Source organism: Chlorocebus sabaeus, chromosome 12 (assembly GCF_047675955.1).
Source record: "Chlorocebus sabaeus isolate Y175 chromosome 12, mChlSab1.0.hap1, whole genome shotgun sequence".
Lineage (NCBI taxonomy): Eukaryota > Metazoa > Chordata > Mammalia > Primates > Cercopithecidae > Chlorocebus > Chlorocebus sabaeus.
In genome coordinates this window covers 10028395-10040023 of record NC_132915.1, presented here as the reverse complement: position 1 = coordinate 10040023, position 11629 = coordinate 10028395, and the positions used below count along the sequence as shown (strand labels likewise).

General features: G+C 50.5%; 1 protein-coding gene across 2 annotated transcripts; it reads right to left on the bottom strand.

Moving 5' to 3' along the window:
• Window positions 1-1204: 1204 nt before the first annotated feature.
• CDK20 (cyclin dependent kinase 20) lies at window positions 1205-9371 on the bottom strand. 2 transcript variants are annotated; one of them, XM_007969682.3, is made up of 8 exons: window positions 8946-9368; window positions 8498-8611; window positions 5739-5927; window positions 5369-5490; window positions 5161-5223; window positions 4390-4513; window positions 3790-3945; window positions 1205-2253 (listed from the first exon to the last, which is right to left on the bottom strand). In XM_007969682.3, the coding sequence occupies exons 1-8, from the start codon at window positions 9018-9020 to the stop codon at window positions 2056-2058; spliced, it is 1041 nt and encodes a 346-aa protein (XP_007967873.1). In that variant the 5' UTR covers window positions 9021-9368; the 3' UTR covers window positions 1205-2055. The 2 variants fall into 2 exon arrangements, with proteins under 2 accessions (XP_007967873.1, XP_007967875.1); XM_007969684.3 differs by lacking the exons at window positions 4390-4513; window positions 5161-5223 and having other exon boundaries at window positions 2070-2253; window positions 8946-9371.
• Between the last annotated feature and the right edge of the window lie 2258 nt (window positions 9372-11629).

Below are 11629 nucleotides of genomic sequence, written 5' to 3'. Positions count from 1 at the left end.
CTGAATGTGTTTACCACTAGTAATGATTTTTGCCTTGAAATTGTATCTTATACTAAATAACAGATCTTTGCCTTAAAATCTTTTTTTTTTTTGAGACGGGAGTCTCACTCGCACAATCTCGGCTCACTGCAACCTCTGTCTCCCAGGTTTAAGCGATTCTCCTGCCTCAGTCTCCCAAGTAGCTGGGATTACAGGCATGCACCACCACACCCAGCTAATATTTGTATTTTTAGTAGAGATGGGATTTCACCATGTTGGCCAGGGTGGTCTTGAACTCCCAACCTCGGGTGATCTGCCCACCTCGGCCTCCCAAAGTGTTGGGATTACAGGCATGAGCCACTGCGCCTGGCCTCTATTATTTGGTATCAAATAACTACACCACATTTTCAGTTTCTGTATGCATAGTAAATCATTTTTTATCCTTTTAATTGCAAATGTTATATACATTTTAGAGTTCCCTTTGAAGTTCTGTTAGAAGCTTACAGTCTGCAAAAGATGTGGCTGGAGAAATGAAAATAGGCCATATCATGAAAACATCAGACTTTACTGAAAGCCAAGAACAAGGGCTGAATATGTTTTCTCTCTCCACTAAGTGCTTGATGGCCAACATCTGTAGCAGTGTTAGTGACCCTCAGTGCTCACAGAAGAGTTTATCCACATGAAGCATAAAATAAACGTTTTAAAAATAAAGGATGACTGGGGCTGGGCATGGTGGCTCACGCCTATAATCTCAGCACTTTGGGAGGCCCAGGTGGGCAGATCACGAGGTCAGGAGATCAAGACCATCCTGGCTAACACAGTGAAACCCTGTCTCTAGTAAAAATACAAAAATTAGACAGGTGTGGTAGCACCCACCTGTAGTCCCAGCTACTCAGGAGGCTGAGGCAGGAAAATCACTTGAACCCAGGAGGCGGAGGTTGCAGTGAGCTGAGATCGCGCCACTGCACTCCAGCCTGGGCAAGAGAGCAAGACTCCATCAAAAAATAAATAAAAATAAAAATAAAGGATGGCTAAGAATAAGTTTCTCTAGTCTGTTTTTATCCTTGAACCACAATCATACTCTTTATTATTATATAAACTTTTAAATAGTGGTATCTGATACTATAAGTCCTTCCATCATTTTCTCTTATGCATCTGGTTCCACTTCCTTCCATGTGTTTTTTATAATCGCCTTATCAAATTATAATAAGGAAAAAACACTGGCTGGGATTATATTGGGATTTATTAAATTTATAAATTAATTCCAGGAATGCTTGTTTCCTTATATACACAGCTGCTTGTGGCTCACACTCATCCTGAGGGAGTAGATGTTGGTAAACCAGCCTCATGTGCGGAGGGTCTCCTGCTGGATCCCCAACTGGAGCCATCCCTGGGCCTAGACTTCTGTCTCCCTCACTTGCAAATGAGTGCTCAGTCATGTGAAGCACACAGGAGGCCCTCAGGGCAAAAGTGGCTATATCTGGTGCTACCTTCCCCATGACCCCCAAAAACGAGGGCCATGAGACAATGCCACCTTAGCCATTTCCCTTGAGAGAAATGGAGGAGGAAGACATAAGGCAGAGCTACCTGAGGTTTTTAGAATCTATAATCTCACATACTGAACTAGTGTTTAATGGCTTTGAGAATAAAACCAAACCAAATCTTCCTTCCACTTGAGTTTCCAACATAAGGACACCTTAACTCTCTGCACTTCTCCTTGACCAGGAGGCAGCACTTGGGGAAGTAGCACCAAGGCAGGCAGTGCCATTCTGCATAGGCAGGCCTTGACTGGCAGCAGAGCTCACTGTTCTGATGTGTTCTGATGAGCACACAGAAGTTAAGGCTCACCAAGCACAGGCCGTCAATCTCCTCTGCTCAGGTGGATGTTCTCATGCTCTTGGCTGGGAACATGACCTCTGCTTTGAAACCAACTCTGACAAGGGCTAAGGGGCAGGGTGTGGTGTGGGCCCAGTGTGGGCATGGGGAGGCCTTGGAGGGTGGAACCAGGCAGGTGGCAGAGGAACAGGTGGACTGAGTGGTCCTGAGGAGCAGGCAGACAGGACCAGGGCCAACTTCTCACCCCTCCGGGATGAAAGGCCGGATCAGCTCTGGGTTCAACAGCGACTCCTCAAGAGGCCGGTCCACGTGGAAGTCATGGATGTGGGGGGGCCCTGGATGGGCCTTGGGGGCAGGTCCCCCTAGACGCTGAGGAATCGGCAGCTCAGATGGATGGGCAGGCAGGGGAGCTGTGAAGAAGTACTGATGGAGGAGAGCCTGAGGGTGGCAAGTAAGGAACAGCGGAAGGAAACTAGTCACCTTCCTGTCCCCACCTCAGGCAGATGTTCCTTCATCTGTGCATTCAGCTGCCTCAGTGTGTCTGGGTGTTTTCTGAGCATCTACTACGTCTGAAGCGCTATTCCAGAAGCTGGGGACATCGCCGTTAATAAAACAGACAAAAGCTCTGTTTTTCTGACATAGAGCTTTTGTCTATGGGTAATAAACAAGATGAAGTAAAATACACAGTATGTCAGATAATGATTAGTGCAGTGGAAAAGAGAAAGCAAGACAGAGGAATGAGGAATCCTGGAGAGGCTGCAGATCTGAAGAGTCATGAGGGAAGGCCATCTGAGAGGTGACATTTAAGCCAAGACTTGAGACATAAGCAAGTGGGACATGAGGCTCCAGGGCAGGGACAAAAGTGTACAGACCCCTGGGGCTGGAGAGGAGTGAGCACAGGGCACAACAGCAGGCAGCGTCATAAGGTGACGGGACCCAAGCATATGGCATCTGTGGGCCACGGAAAGGACCCTGGCTTTTCCTCTGAGATGGAGCCACAGGAGGACCCTGGCAGAGAAGGAATGTGTCCTATTCTACTTGGATAAAGTTACTCTCTCTGCCAGGTGGAGAAGAGATTACATGGGATAAGGGGAGACCCAGATTCTGGGAGGTAATCCAAGAGATAAGGGTCACACGGCTTGGGTACACTGTGGACACAGAGCCCACAGGAGCTGCTGACAGTGGAGACCGAGAGGGTGTATGTGAACACATGCTGCTGGTGCTAAGTGCAGGGAGGGGACAGGGACCCCTGAGAGAGACACCCTGACACGTGTCAGCCCATGCTCCTATGGTCCTCATCGTCCTCCCAGGCCTTCTAGCCATAACCAGCCTTCCTGGGTCCTCTCCTCCAGGCCGCTGCACACCATCTCTCCCTTCAGTGAACACCTCCTCAAACATCTCGTGCTTAAACCTGCCCTCCAACAGGAAGCTTTGCTTGACCCCACAGTCGGCCTCGCCTCTCTCCTGGGGCTCCCACACCTGGAGAACATGACCTCTTGTGACCATTTGGGCCTGGAGCTACCTCACCACCAGAAGTGCCCCGTGGAGGCAGGTCTGATTGTTTACCCTCTGGGTGGCGCCCAGGACAATCCCTGCATGTGCCAGATGTGCAGAAAATACTTGCTAATGGAATAAAGGAATGAGTCCCCAGTGACTCTCTTATTGTATCTGCCACAGGGTCGGGGCAGCCCAGAAGCCAGCACCCTGGACATGTGCTCTCCTGTGAGTTGGGCATGCCCCTCTTGTGGGCCACCCTCAGGGGAAGTCTGGGGATGTCCAGTGAGGTCTACTCATGAGAGGCACACCTCCTCCAAGGCCCCTGTCCCCTGGGTTCCAGATGCCTGGTGCTGGTCCACGCCCATCACAGGTTCTGAGGGTTGCTGACTTGATGGGGTCACGTGGCTACCAAGTACAAAGTACCAGGGCAATGGGGAGGGGAGCTGAAGGAGCAGAGACCATGGCCTCTGGCCCTACCTTGGAAGCTGCGATACGCTGGCGAGGAGGGTAGAGGAGGAACTGACCCAGCAGATCCAATGCCTGGGGAGAGGAGTCGGGCAGTACCTCCTCCAGGGGCACGGGCGCCTGCTCCTTAAAGGAGATCTTGTTGTAGTCCGGCAGCTCAGTGAGCTCCTGGGCCAGGGAGAAGGAACAGGGTACAATGAGAGTAGTCCCCAACCCTTGCCATGCCCTCTGCTGTCAGCTCTCAGCCCCTAACACACTCTCACATGGGGGGTGCTCTCCCACTCGTGTGTTTCCCCAACCCATCATTCATTCACTCACCCACCCCTATATTCCTTCATCCATCCCCTTGCCCTCTCAGATGACAGCTCTGTGCACAGCTTGCTGAGACACTGCACATGTGTGTACTGGGGTGAAAGGGACAAAGGACAGGACCTACCTCAACCCGCATGACAGCAGGAGGAGGAACCCCTGAGTTGGGCCGGGACAGTGGTCCCTGTCCATCAAGGGGGGTTGGGGCCAGGAGAGAGAAGGTTCAGGGGAGGGAGTGGTTACTTGCTGTTGGGAGTGGAGTAAACCTGCCCCACACCCGCCTCACCAAGGGCCCCTACAAACCGGCCAGACTTGAGGGTTTGGTGTGCCCAAGATGCGAAGCACATAGCAAAGCTGTTCAATGTCGTTCTCGCCCGGGAAAAGGGGGGACCCATTCAACAGCTCCCCCATGATGCAGCCGACAGCCCTGTGGACACAGAGCCCCAAGCAGCTCAGAGATCTCCTACCATGGACCACAGACCCACCCACAGAGCAGCTATAACACTGCACTCCAGGGCAAGGCCCCACAAGCCAGCCCTGGAGCCTCACGTCCAGAGGCCCAGTCCCTGAACCCTCAAAGCCCTCAACCCTATAACCCAGAGCAAAGCCCCAGCTGTTCCAAGACTTCTCAGAGACTCCTGCTCTAGGACGCTTCTGGGTCAGACCTGCAAACCTGCCCCAAATCTCAGAACCATGGGCACTGCCAACTATCTTCTTCTTGCAAAAAAAAGCTCAGAGCTTTCATGTCCAAAGACACGGGCCTCTGACCGCTCAGAAATACCATATTCTGGGCTCTAACTCCAGCACATACCAGCTCAGACCACCTCCCCACCTAGCCCAGAAAGCTTCCCACCTGGGGCCACCATTCTCATCCCACCTGGCCCCCACCCAGCTCGAAAACATCATAGTCAGGAACCCCAACCCCAAAGTGCTCAGAATACCCCAACAGGGAAAACACCCTTAAGGGAGCCTAAACTCCCACCAGGGAAAAGACCACGAAACAGCTCAGAGACCTCAGAGCCTAGCAGAAATCCATGAGCCATGTTACCCTTTGACCACCCACGGGGGTCTCACCACAGATCGACGCCTTGGTCATACTGGCGGGCACCATACAGGAGCTCGGGGGCTCGGTACCACCTGCGAGGAAGAGGGCTGGTAGGCACTGGGCTGAGAAAAGGATGCCTGGGGAGGTGACCCCAGCCCCACAAGCAATGTCTGGAGAAAAGGCCCAGAAGCATCTCTTCCCCATGGAGAGGACTGGAAGGGATCTGGCCCTCCCTACCTGGTGGCCACCTGGTGGGTGTAGAGGCGGCTGCCGTCTGGGGAAAAGACTCGGGCCAGGCCAAAGTCCGCTATCTTGAGCTGGCCTGAGGCGCTGATGAGCAGGTTGGCAGGTTTCAGGTCCTGGGGGTACCAAAAGAAGCATCAGTCTCTCCAAATCCCCCATAGGACCTTGGGACAGGTGGGCTTGGCAGTCCACCACCCAGGTCACCCCCGGTCCCCACCCCCTCCAGTGCCATGCCCTGGCCGCTTACCTGGCGGCCTTGACCAGCTCTGTCCCGACTTCTTACCACACTTTTTACAAGGGCTAGCCCCATCCCCAAGCCGAGTCAGCTCCCCAGACCCCATGTCCGGCCTACGCAGAGACTGACCCGATGCACAATGTTGTTGGCATGGCAGAAGGCGACGCCCTTGAGCAGCATCTGCAGGTAGCTCTTGACCTGTGCCTGGGCTAGTGGCCTCTGGGCATGGCGCACCACCTCAGCCAGATCTGACAGCATGAACTCAAAGGCCAGCACAAAGCCTGCACCGTGTGGGAACACAGCCTTCAGCTGCACCACCTGTGGGCAGGACATCCTGTTAGCCCCCAGACTCAAGTCACCAGACCCTCTCTGTGACCCTAAGACCCCAGCCCATGCCCTGACAGAGGACCCTGGATCCAAAAAGAAAGCGAAGAAGGTGACATGGACCTGAGCTAAGAATCAGAGCTCCGTGCTCATGATTTGCTCTGCTCTCCTGAGATAAGGTGGGCCCCCACTCTAATTCTCCATGAACACTAAAAGAAAAGGTCTAAAAAAGGTCATTTAGTGGCACCATCTGGTCCGCCCACCCAGCCCACCTGCCTGAAAATCATCTGGATGGTCGCACATGAAATGGTCACACAGGTCTCCTTCTGTTTCCTCTAGAGCCATTGAATCCCAGCACCAAGGAAAGGACACTAGGAATCCCACCTTTCTCAGTGCTGGGACAGCTACAGACACATCACAAACACTGAGGCCACCACTGTCAGAGGAGCCAGGCTACACAGAGCAGTGAACTGAAAGACAGGACTTTTAATGAACTCACAGCGCAGAGGACAATTTAACAAATAAATGAACAAATGGTATCTATTCAGATTCTGTAAGTACAGGAACCAAAATACAAGGGGGCCGAGTGTGCCGTCTCATGCCTGTAATCCCAGCACTTTGGACGACCAAGGTAGGCGAATGGCTTGAACCGAGGTGTTTGAGACCAGCCTGGGCAACATGGTGAAACCTTGTCTCTACAAAAAATACAAAAAACTAGTCAGGAGTGATGGCATGTGCCTGTAGTCCTAGCTACTTGGCAGGCTGAGGTGGGAGGATCACCTGAGCCCAGAAGGTTAAGACTACAGGGAGCCAAAATCACACTTCTACCCTCCAGCCTGGGTGACAGAGTGAGACCCTGTATCAAAAAAAAAAAAAAAAATCAACAGAAATACAAGAGGATAGTGTGATTTTGTGAGTGGAGAAAAGGATACTTCTTTATTTAGGTGGGTGGGGCTAGATGAAGACCCAGTTTGTGGGGATCTGGGATGAAGCTGTGAGCAGGACGAAAAGCAAGTGCAAGGCCCTAACGCCAGCACAGAAGGAGGCTAGAGGGATGTGAGAACATAAGCTCGTTTAAGGGAAGGATGTGTCTGCCCTGTTCTGTGCTCCTGGACCCTAGGTAGGTGCTGGTCACTGGAGCGATGCCTAAGAAGCTGTGTTGAATGAGAGAAAAGACAGAGGCCAGCAGGAGGTGGGCACATGGTGACAGTGCTCTAAGTGTGAAGAGAAGCCACCAGGGCTCTTTATGCAGGGGAGCCGATGACTTACACTTTTGACAAAGCCCTCCGGACTGTGGCTACGGAGAGCAGTGGGGAGGCTGCCGCTGTCATTCTGATGAGTGGTGATGATGACTTGGGCAAGGAGCAAATCTAGAGTATGTTTTAAAGTTAGAACCTTCAGAATTGCTGACCAACTGGATGCAGGGACCATATCACCAGCTTCCTTATGAATCTCTCTCCACCCATCCCACACATGGCTGTCTGGAAGCCCTTTTATCTTCCTCAAAAAATCAAAATGGCCTGATTGCTGTTTTCTGATTTTTCAGGTAGTACACAACCATTTAACAGATCAAAACACATGCACACATTCAGGTACGACTAAAATCCGAAAGAAGAAAAAGAACAAAAGAAAAATCCCGCAGTCAGTCTTACAGTGTATTCTACCAGACTTTACAACAGATATGGCACACACAAATACACATTCACATATGTATTTCCAAACAAAACCCAGATGACACAAAATTTTGTAACATGCTTTTGTCATCCAGTATATCATGAATATCTCCAGGGAACAGCAAAGGTAACTCAGAGGATCACAGAGACCCAACCCTGTTACTCTCCGGGGAGTCAAATACATTCCCTATCTCGACATGGATGAGACACAGCACCAAAAGAGTAATGACGCTAGAGGTGAAAGATGCCCCTCTTCGTGTTCCAGTAGCCCCTCCAGGTACCCTATCACAGCATGAACCACACTAGGTGGGCCCTGTTGCCTCTGTCTCTTGTTAACACATTTAAGTCCTCAGAAGCTGGAGCCTATGGGAGGTCCAAAGGGAAGAACGTCTGGACTCTCAATCAAACCTGGGCCAAACCCTCTACTGACTAACGTAGGGCCCATGAGCTGGGGACATAACTGACATAACCTCCTCCTCTCACCTGAGAAACAGAGATCCTGAAACCTGCCTTGTACAGTAGTAAAGAGGTCTCAAAATGACAATGTATACAATGCCTGCAGAACACATCGGGAGCTCAATAGTTGCTAGTTACATTACAAATCACTGCATGTTTTGAGAAAAAAATAAGTCGGTGAATGAATGAATACATTAGGAAATAAGTAGGTAAATGAGAGTGAATGTGCGAGAAATGAAAGAATGAAGTAAATGAAGGTGAACAAGTGGACAAAAAAGGGCAAAAGGGTAAGGAGGCAGATGAATGAGCAGTGTGTGTGGCAGAGGGAGGAAAATCCTGAAAGCTGGTGAAGGCGTAGCTGGAAAAATGAAGGCACGAGGAAGTGGGAACGAACAATGGAGGGTGAGAATACGATGCCCCCCCTCCCCTACTCACATACTGATTGTCTTCCATCTCCTGCAGAGCCTTAATCTCCCGCAGGGCCTGGTTAGGAATGCCGTCCTCCAACCGCCTTAGGGCCACCTTCTTGAGGGCAACTATCTCGCCAGTCTGCAGGATAGAAGGCAGACACTGCCAGCCCACCCTCGGCTGGGAAAGAGATGAAGGTGGGTAGGGGGAGGGTGGTTGCGAGAGAGAGACGCGCCCCCGGCCCGGCCAGAGGCCCTCCTCTGGGGTCTAGGACTAGCCTGAGACCCAGGCGCTGGGGTAGGGGACCAAGCCAGCTGTGCAGAGGGAAGCGCAACGGCCCAAAATAGGTTTAGAATAGGAGTAGGTTTTTAAAACTGTACTGGATGTAAAAAGGGAACCGAAAGAGCTTAGAGCGTTAGCCGGAGGGTGGCGGGGGCACACCCCCGCCAGGCTGCCTGCCGCGGTCCGGCCTCACCTCCACGTGCTTGGCCTTGAAGACGATGCCGTGGGCGCCCTCCCCGATGCGGCCCAGGATGCAGTACTGGTCCATCCCGGTGCAGTCGGTGGGCCTGGGCCCCTGGGCCCCTGTGACCCTAAGCTTCCAAATCCCACTTCGCCGCACGCCGCTCTGAGCGCGCACGCTGTTGCCTAGCAACAGCGCAGCAGCTGACCACCGGGGCGGGTCCTGTGGGACACGTCCCCAGGAGAACGGAAGCTGCGTCGAGTCAGGGGGGACAGCTCCGGGCTCCACTGCGCCTTTTCGTAGCCCTCCGCTGTCACGCAGCAGCAAGCTTAATCCCGCATAAAAAACCCATGCGCGGAGAGCTTGCCCGCAGCAGGGCCCACGGAGCAATGGCGGCTGGCACCTCCTATCTGCCACGCCTCTGCGTCACGTGACTTGCTGCGCCGCAGTACGCAGCCGGGAAGGGCGGGCTCCTTCCCCAGGCAGGCCGGAAGCTCCGCACCTGTAAGTAGAGGTTCCGGCTTCGACAGCGCGCAGATTCTGTTTTCTGGCTCTGAGACCCAGGCACAATTATGAAGACAGACAGGCCCCGAGCTGCGTTGTGGAAAGAGGGTCTGTTGGGCCTCTTGTCTTAAAATGTCAGTTGGCTACGTGTACCCACAGGTTTTTAAAAGGGCATACTCTGAAGGCCGGGCATGGAGGCTCACGCCCATAATCCCAGCACTTTGGGAGGCCCAGGCGGGCGGATCATCAGGTCCGGAGTTCGAGACCAGCCTGACCAACATGGTGAAACCCATCTCTATTAAAAATACAAAAAAATTAGCCGGATGTGGTAGCGTGCGCCTGCAATCCTAGCTACTCAGGAGGCTGAGGCAGGAGAATCGCTTGAACCTGGGAGGCAGAGGTTACAGTGAGCCGAGATGGCGCCACGGTACTCCAGCCTGGGCATCAGAGCGAGACTCTGTCTCAAAAGATAAAAATAAAAATAAAATAAAAGGGCATACTCTGACCCAGACAGGACAGAATAGGCCTTAAACTTCTGAAAGGATGCTCAACTTCACATACAGTAAACAAATGTAAACTAAAGTTACAGTTTTCCACATATTGGATGGCTAAAGATCTCAGGTCTAATAGTTCATTGACCAAGCTATGGGGAAACAAGCACTTTCATACATTGCTGGTGGCAGCATAATTTGACTATGTTAATCAAATCACAAATGCATAGACCCTCAGATTCAGCAAAGCCACTTCTAGTAATTTCTCCAATAGACACGTTTTACACATGTGAAATGACATGTACAAAGTTACTCCATTGCAACGTTGTTTCAACAGCAAACTATTGGAAACCACAGATGTTCATCATTGTGGTGCATCCTTCAAATGAAATATGTGTCTCTTTATGTAAGCAATGGGAAGATTTCTGAAACAGGTTGTTAAAAGAAAAAGGCAAGATGCAAGATAGAATGTATAGAGTACCATTTAATAAATGGTGCTGGGAAAACTGGCTAGCCATATGTAGAAAGCTGAAACTGGATCCCTTCCTTACATCTTATACAAAAATTAATTCAAGATGGATTAAAGGCTTACATGTTAGACCTAAAACCATAAAAACCCTAGAAGAAAACCTAGGCAATACCATTCAGGACATAGGCATGGGCAAGGACTTCATGTCTAAAACACCAAAAGCAATGGCAACAAAAGCCAAAATTGGCAAATGGGATCTAATTACACTAAAGAGCTTCTGCTGTTGGCAAATGGGATCTAATTACACTAAAGAGCTTCTGCACAGCAAAGGAAGCTACCATCAGAGTGAACAGGCAACCTACAGAATGGGAGAAAATTTTTGCAAGCTACTCATCTGACAAAGGGCTAACATCCAGAATCTACAAAGAACTTAAACAAATGTACAAGAAAAAATCAAAACAACCCCATCAAAAAGTGGGCAAAGGGTATGAACAGATACTTCTCAAAAAAGACATTTATGCAGCCAACAGACATATGAAAAAATGTTCATCTTCACTGGCCATCGGAGAAATGCAAATCAAAACCACAATGAGATACTATCTCACACCAGTTAGAATGGTGATCATTAAAAAGTCAGGAAACAACAGGTGCTGGAAAGGATGTGGAGAAAAAGGAACACTTTTATACTGTTGGTGGGACTGTAAACTAGTTCAACCAATTTGGAAGACAGTGTGGCGATTCCTCAAGGATCTAGAACTATAAATACCATTTGACCCAGCCATCCCATTACTGGCTATATACCCAAAGGATTATAAATCATGCCTCTATAAAGACACATGCACACATATGTTTATTGCGGCACTATTCACAATAGCAAAGACTTGGAACCAACCCAAATGTCCATTGATGATAGACTGGATTAAGAAAATGTGGCACATATACACCATGGAATACTATGCAGCCATAAAAAGGGATGAATTCATGTCCTTTGTAGGGACATGGATGAAGCTGGAAACCATCATTCTGAGCAAACTATCACAAGGACCGAAAACCAAACACTACGTGTTCTCACTCATAGTTGGGAATTGAACAATGAGAACACTTGGACACAGGATGGGGAACATCACACACCAGGGCCTGTTGTGGGGTGGGGGGAGGGTGGAGGGATAGCATTAGGAGATATACCTAATGTAAATGACAAGTTAATCCGTGCAGCACGCCAACATGGCACA

Bases quoted from the DNA above. Each gene is read 5' to 3' on its own strand.
- CDK20 (XM_007969682.3), bottom strand. From the start codon at position 9,020: ATGGACCAGTACTGCATCCTGGGCCGCATCGGGGAGGGCGCCCACGGC. The intron at 8,612-8,945 runs GTGAGGCCGGAC...TCTATCCTGCAG, and splicing joins TCAAGGCCAAGCACGTGGAG to ACTGGCGAGATAGTTGCCCT. The intron at 5,928-8,497 runs GTGAGTAGGGGA...TCCTGCCCACAG, and splicing joins AGATGGAAGACAATCAGTAT to GTGGTGCAGCTGAAGGCTGT.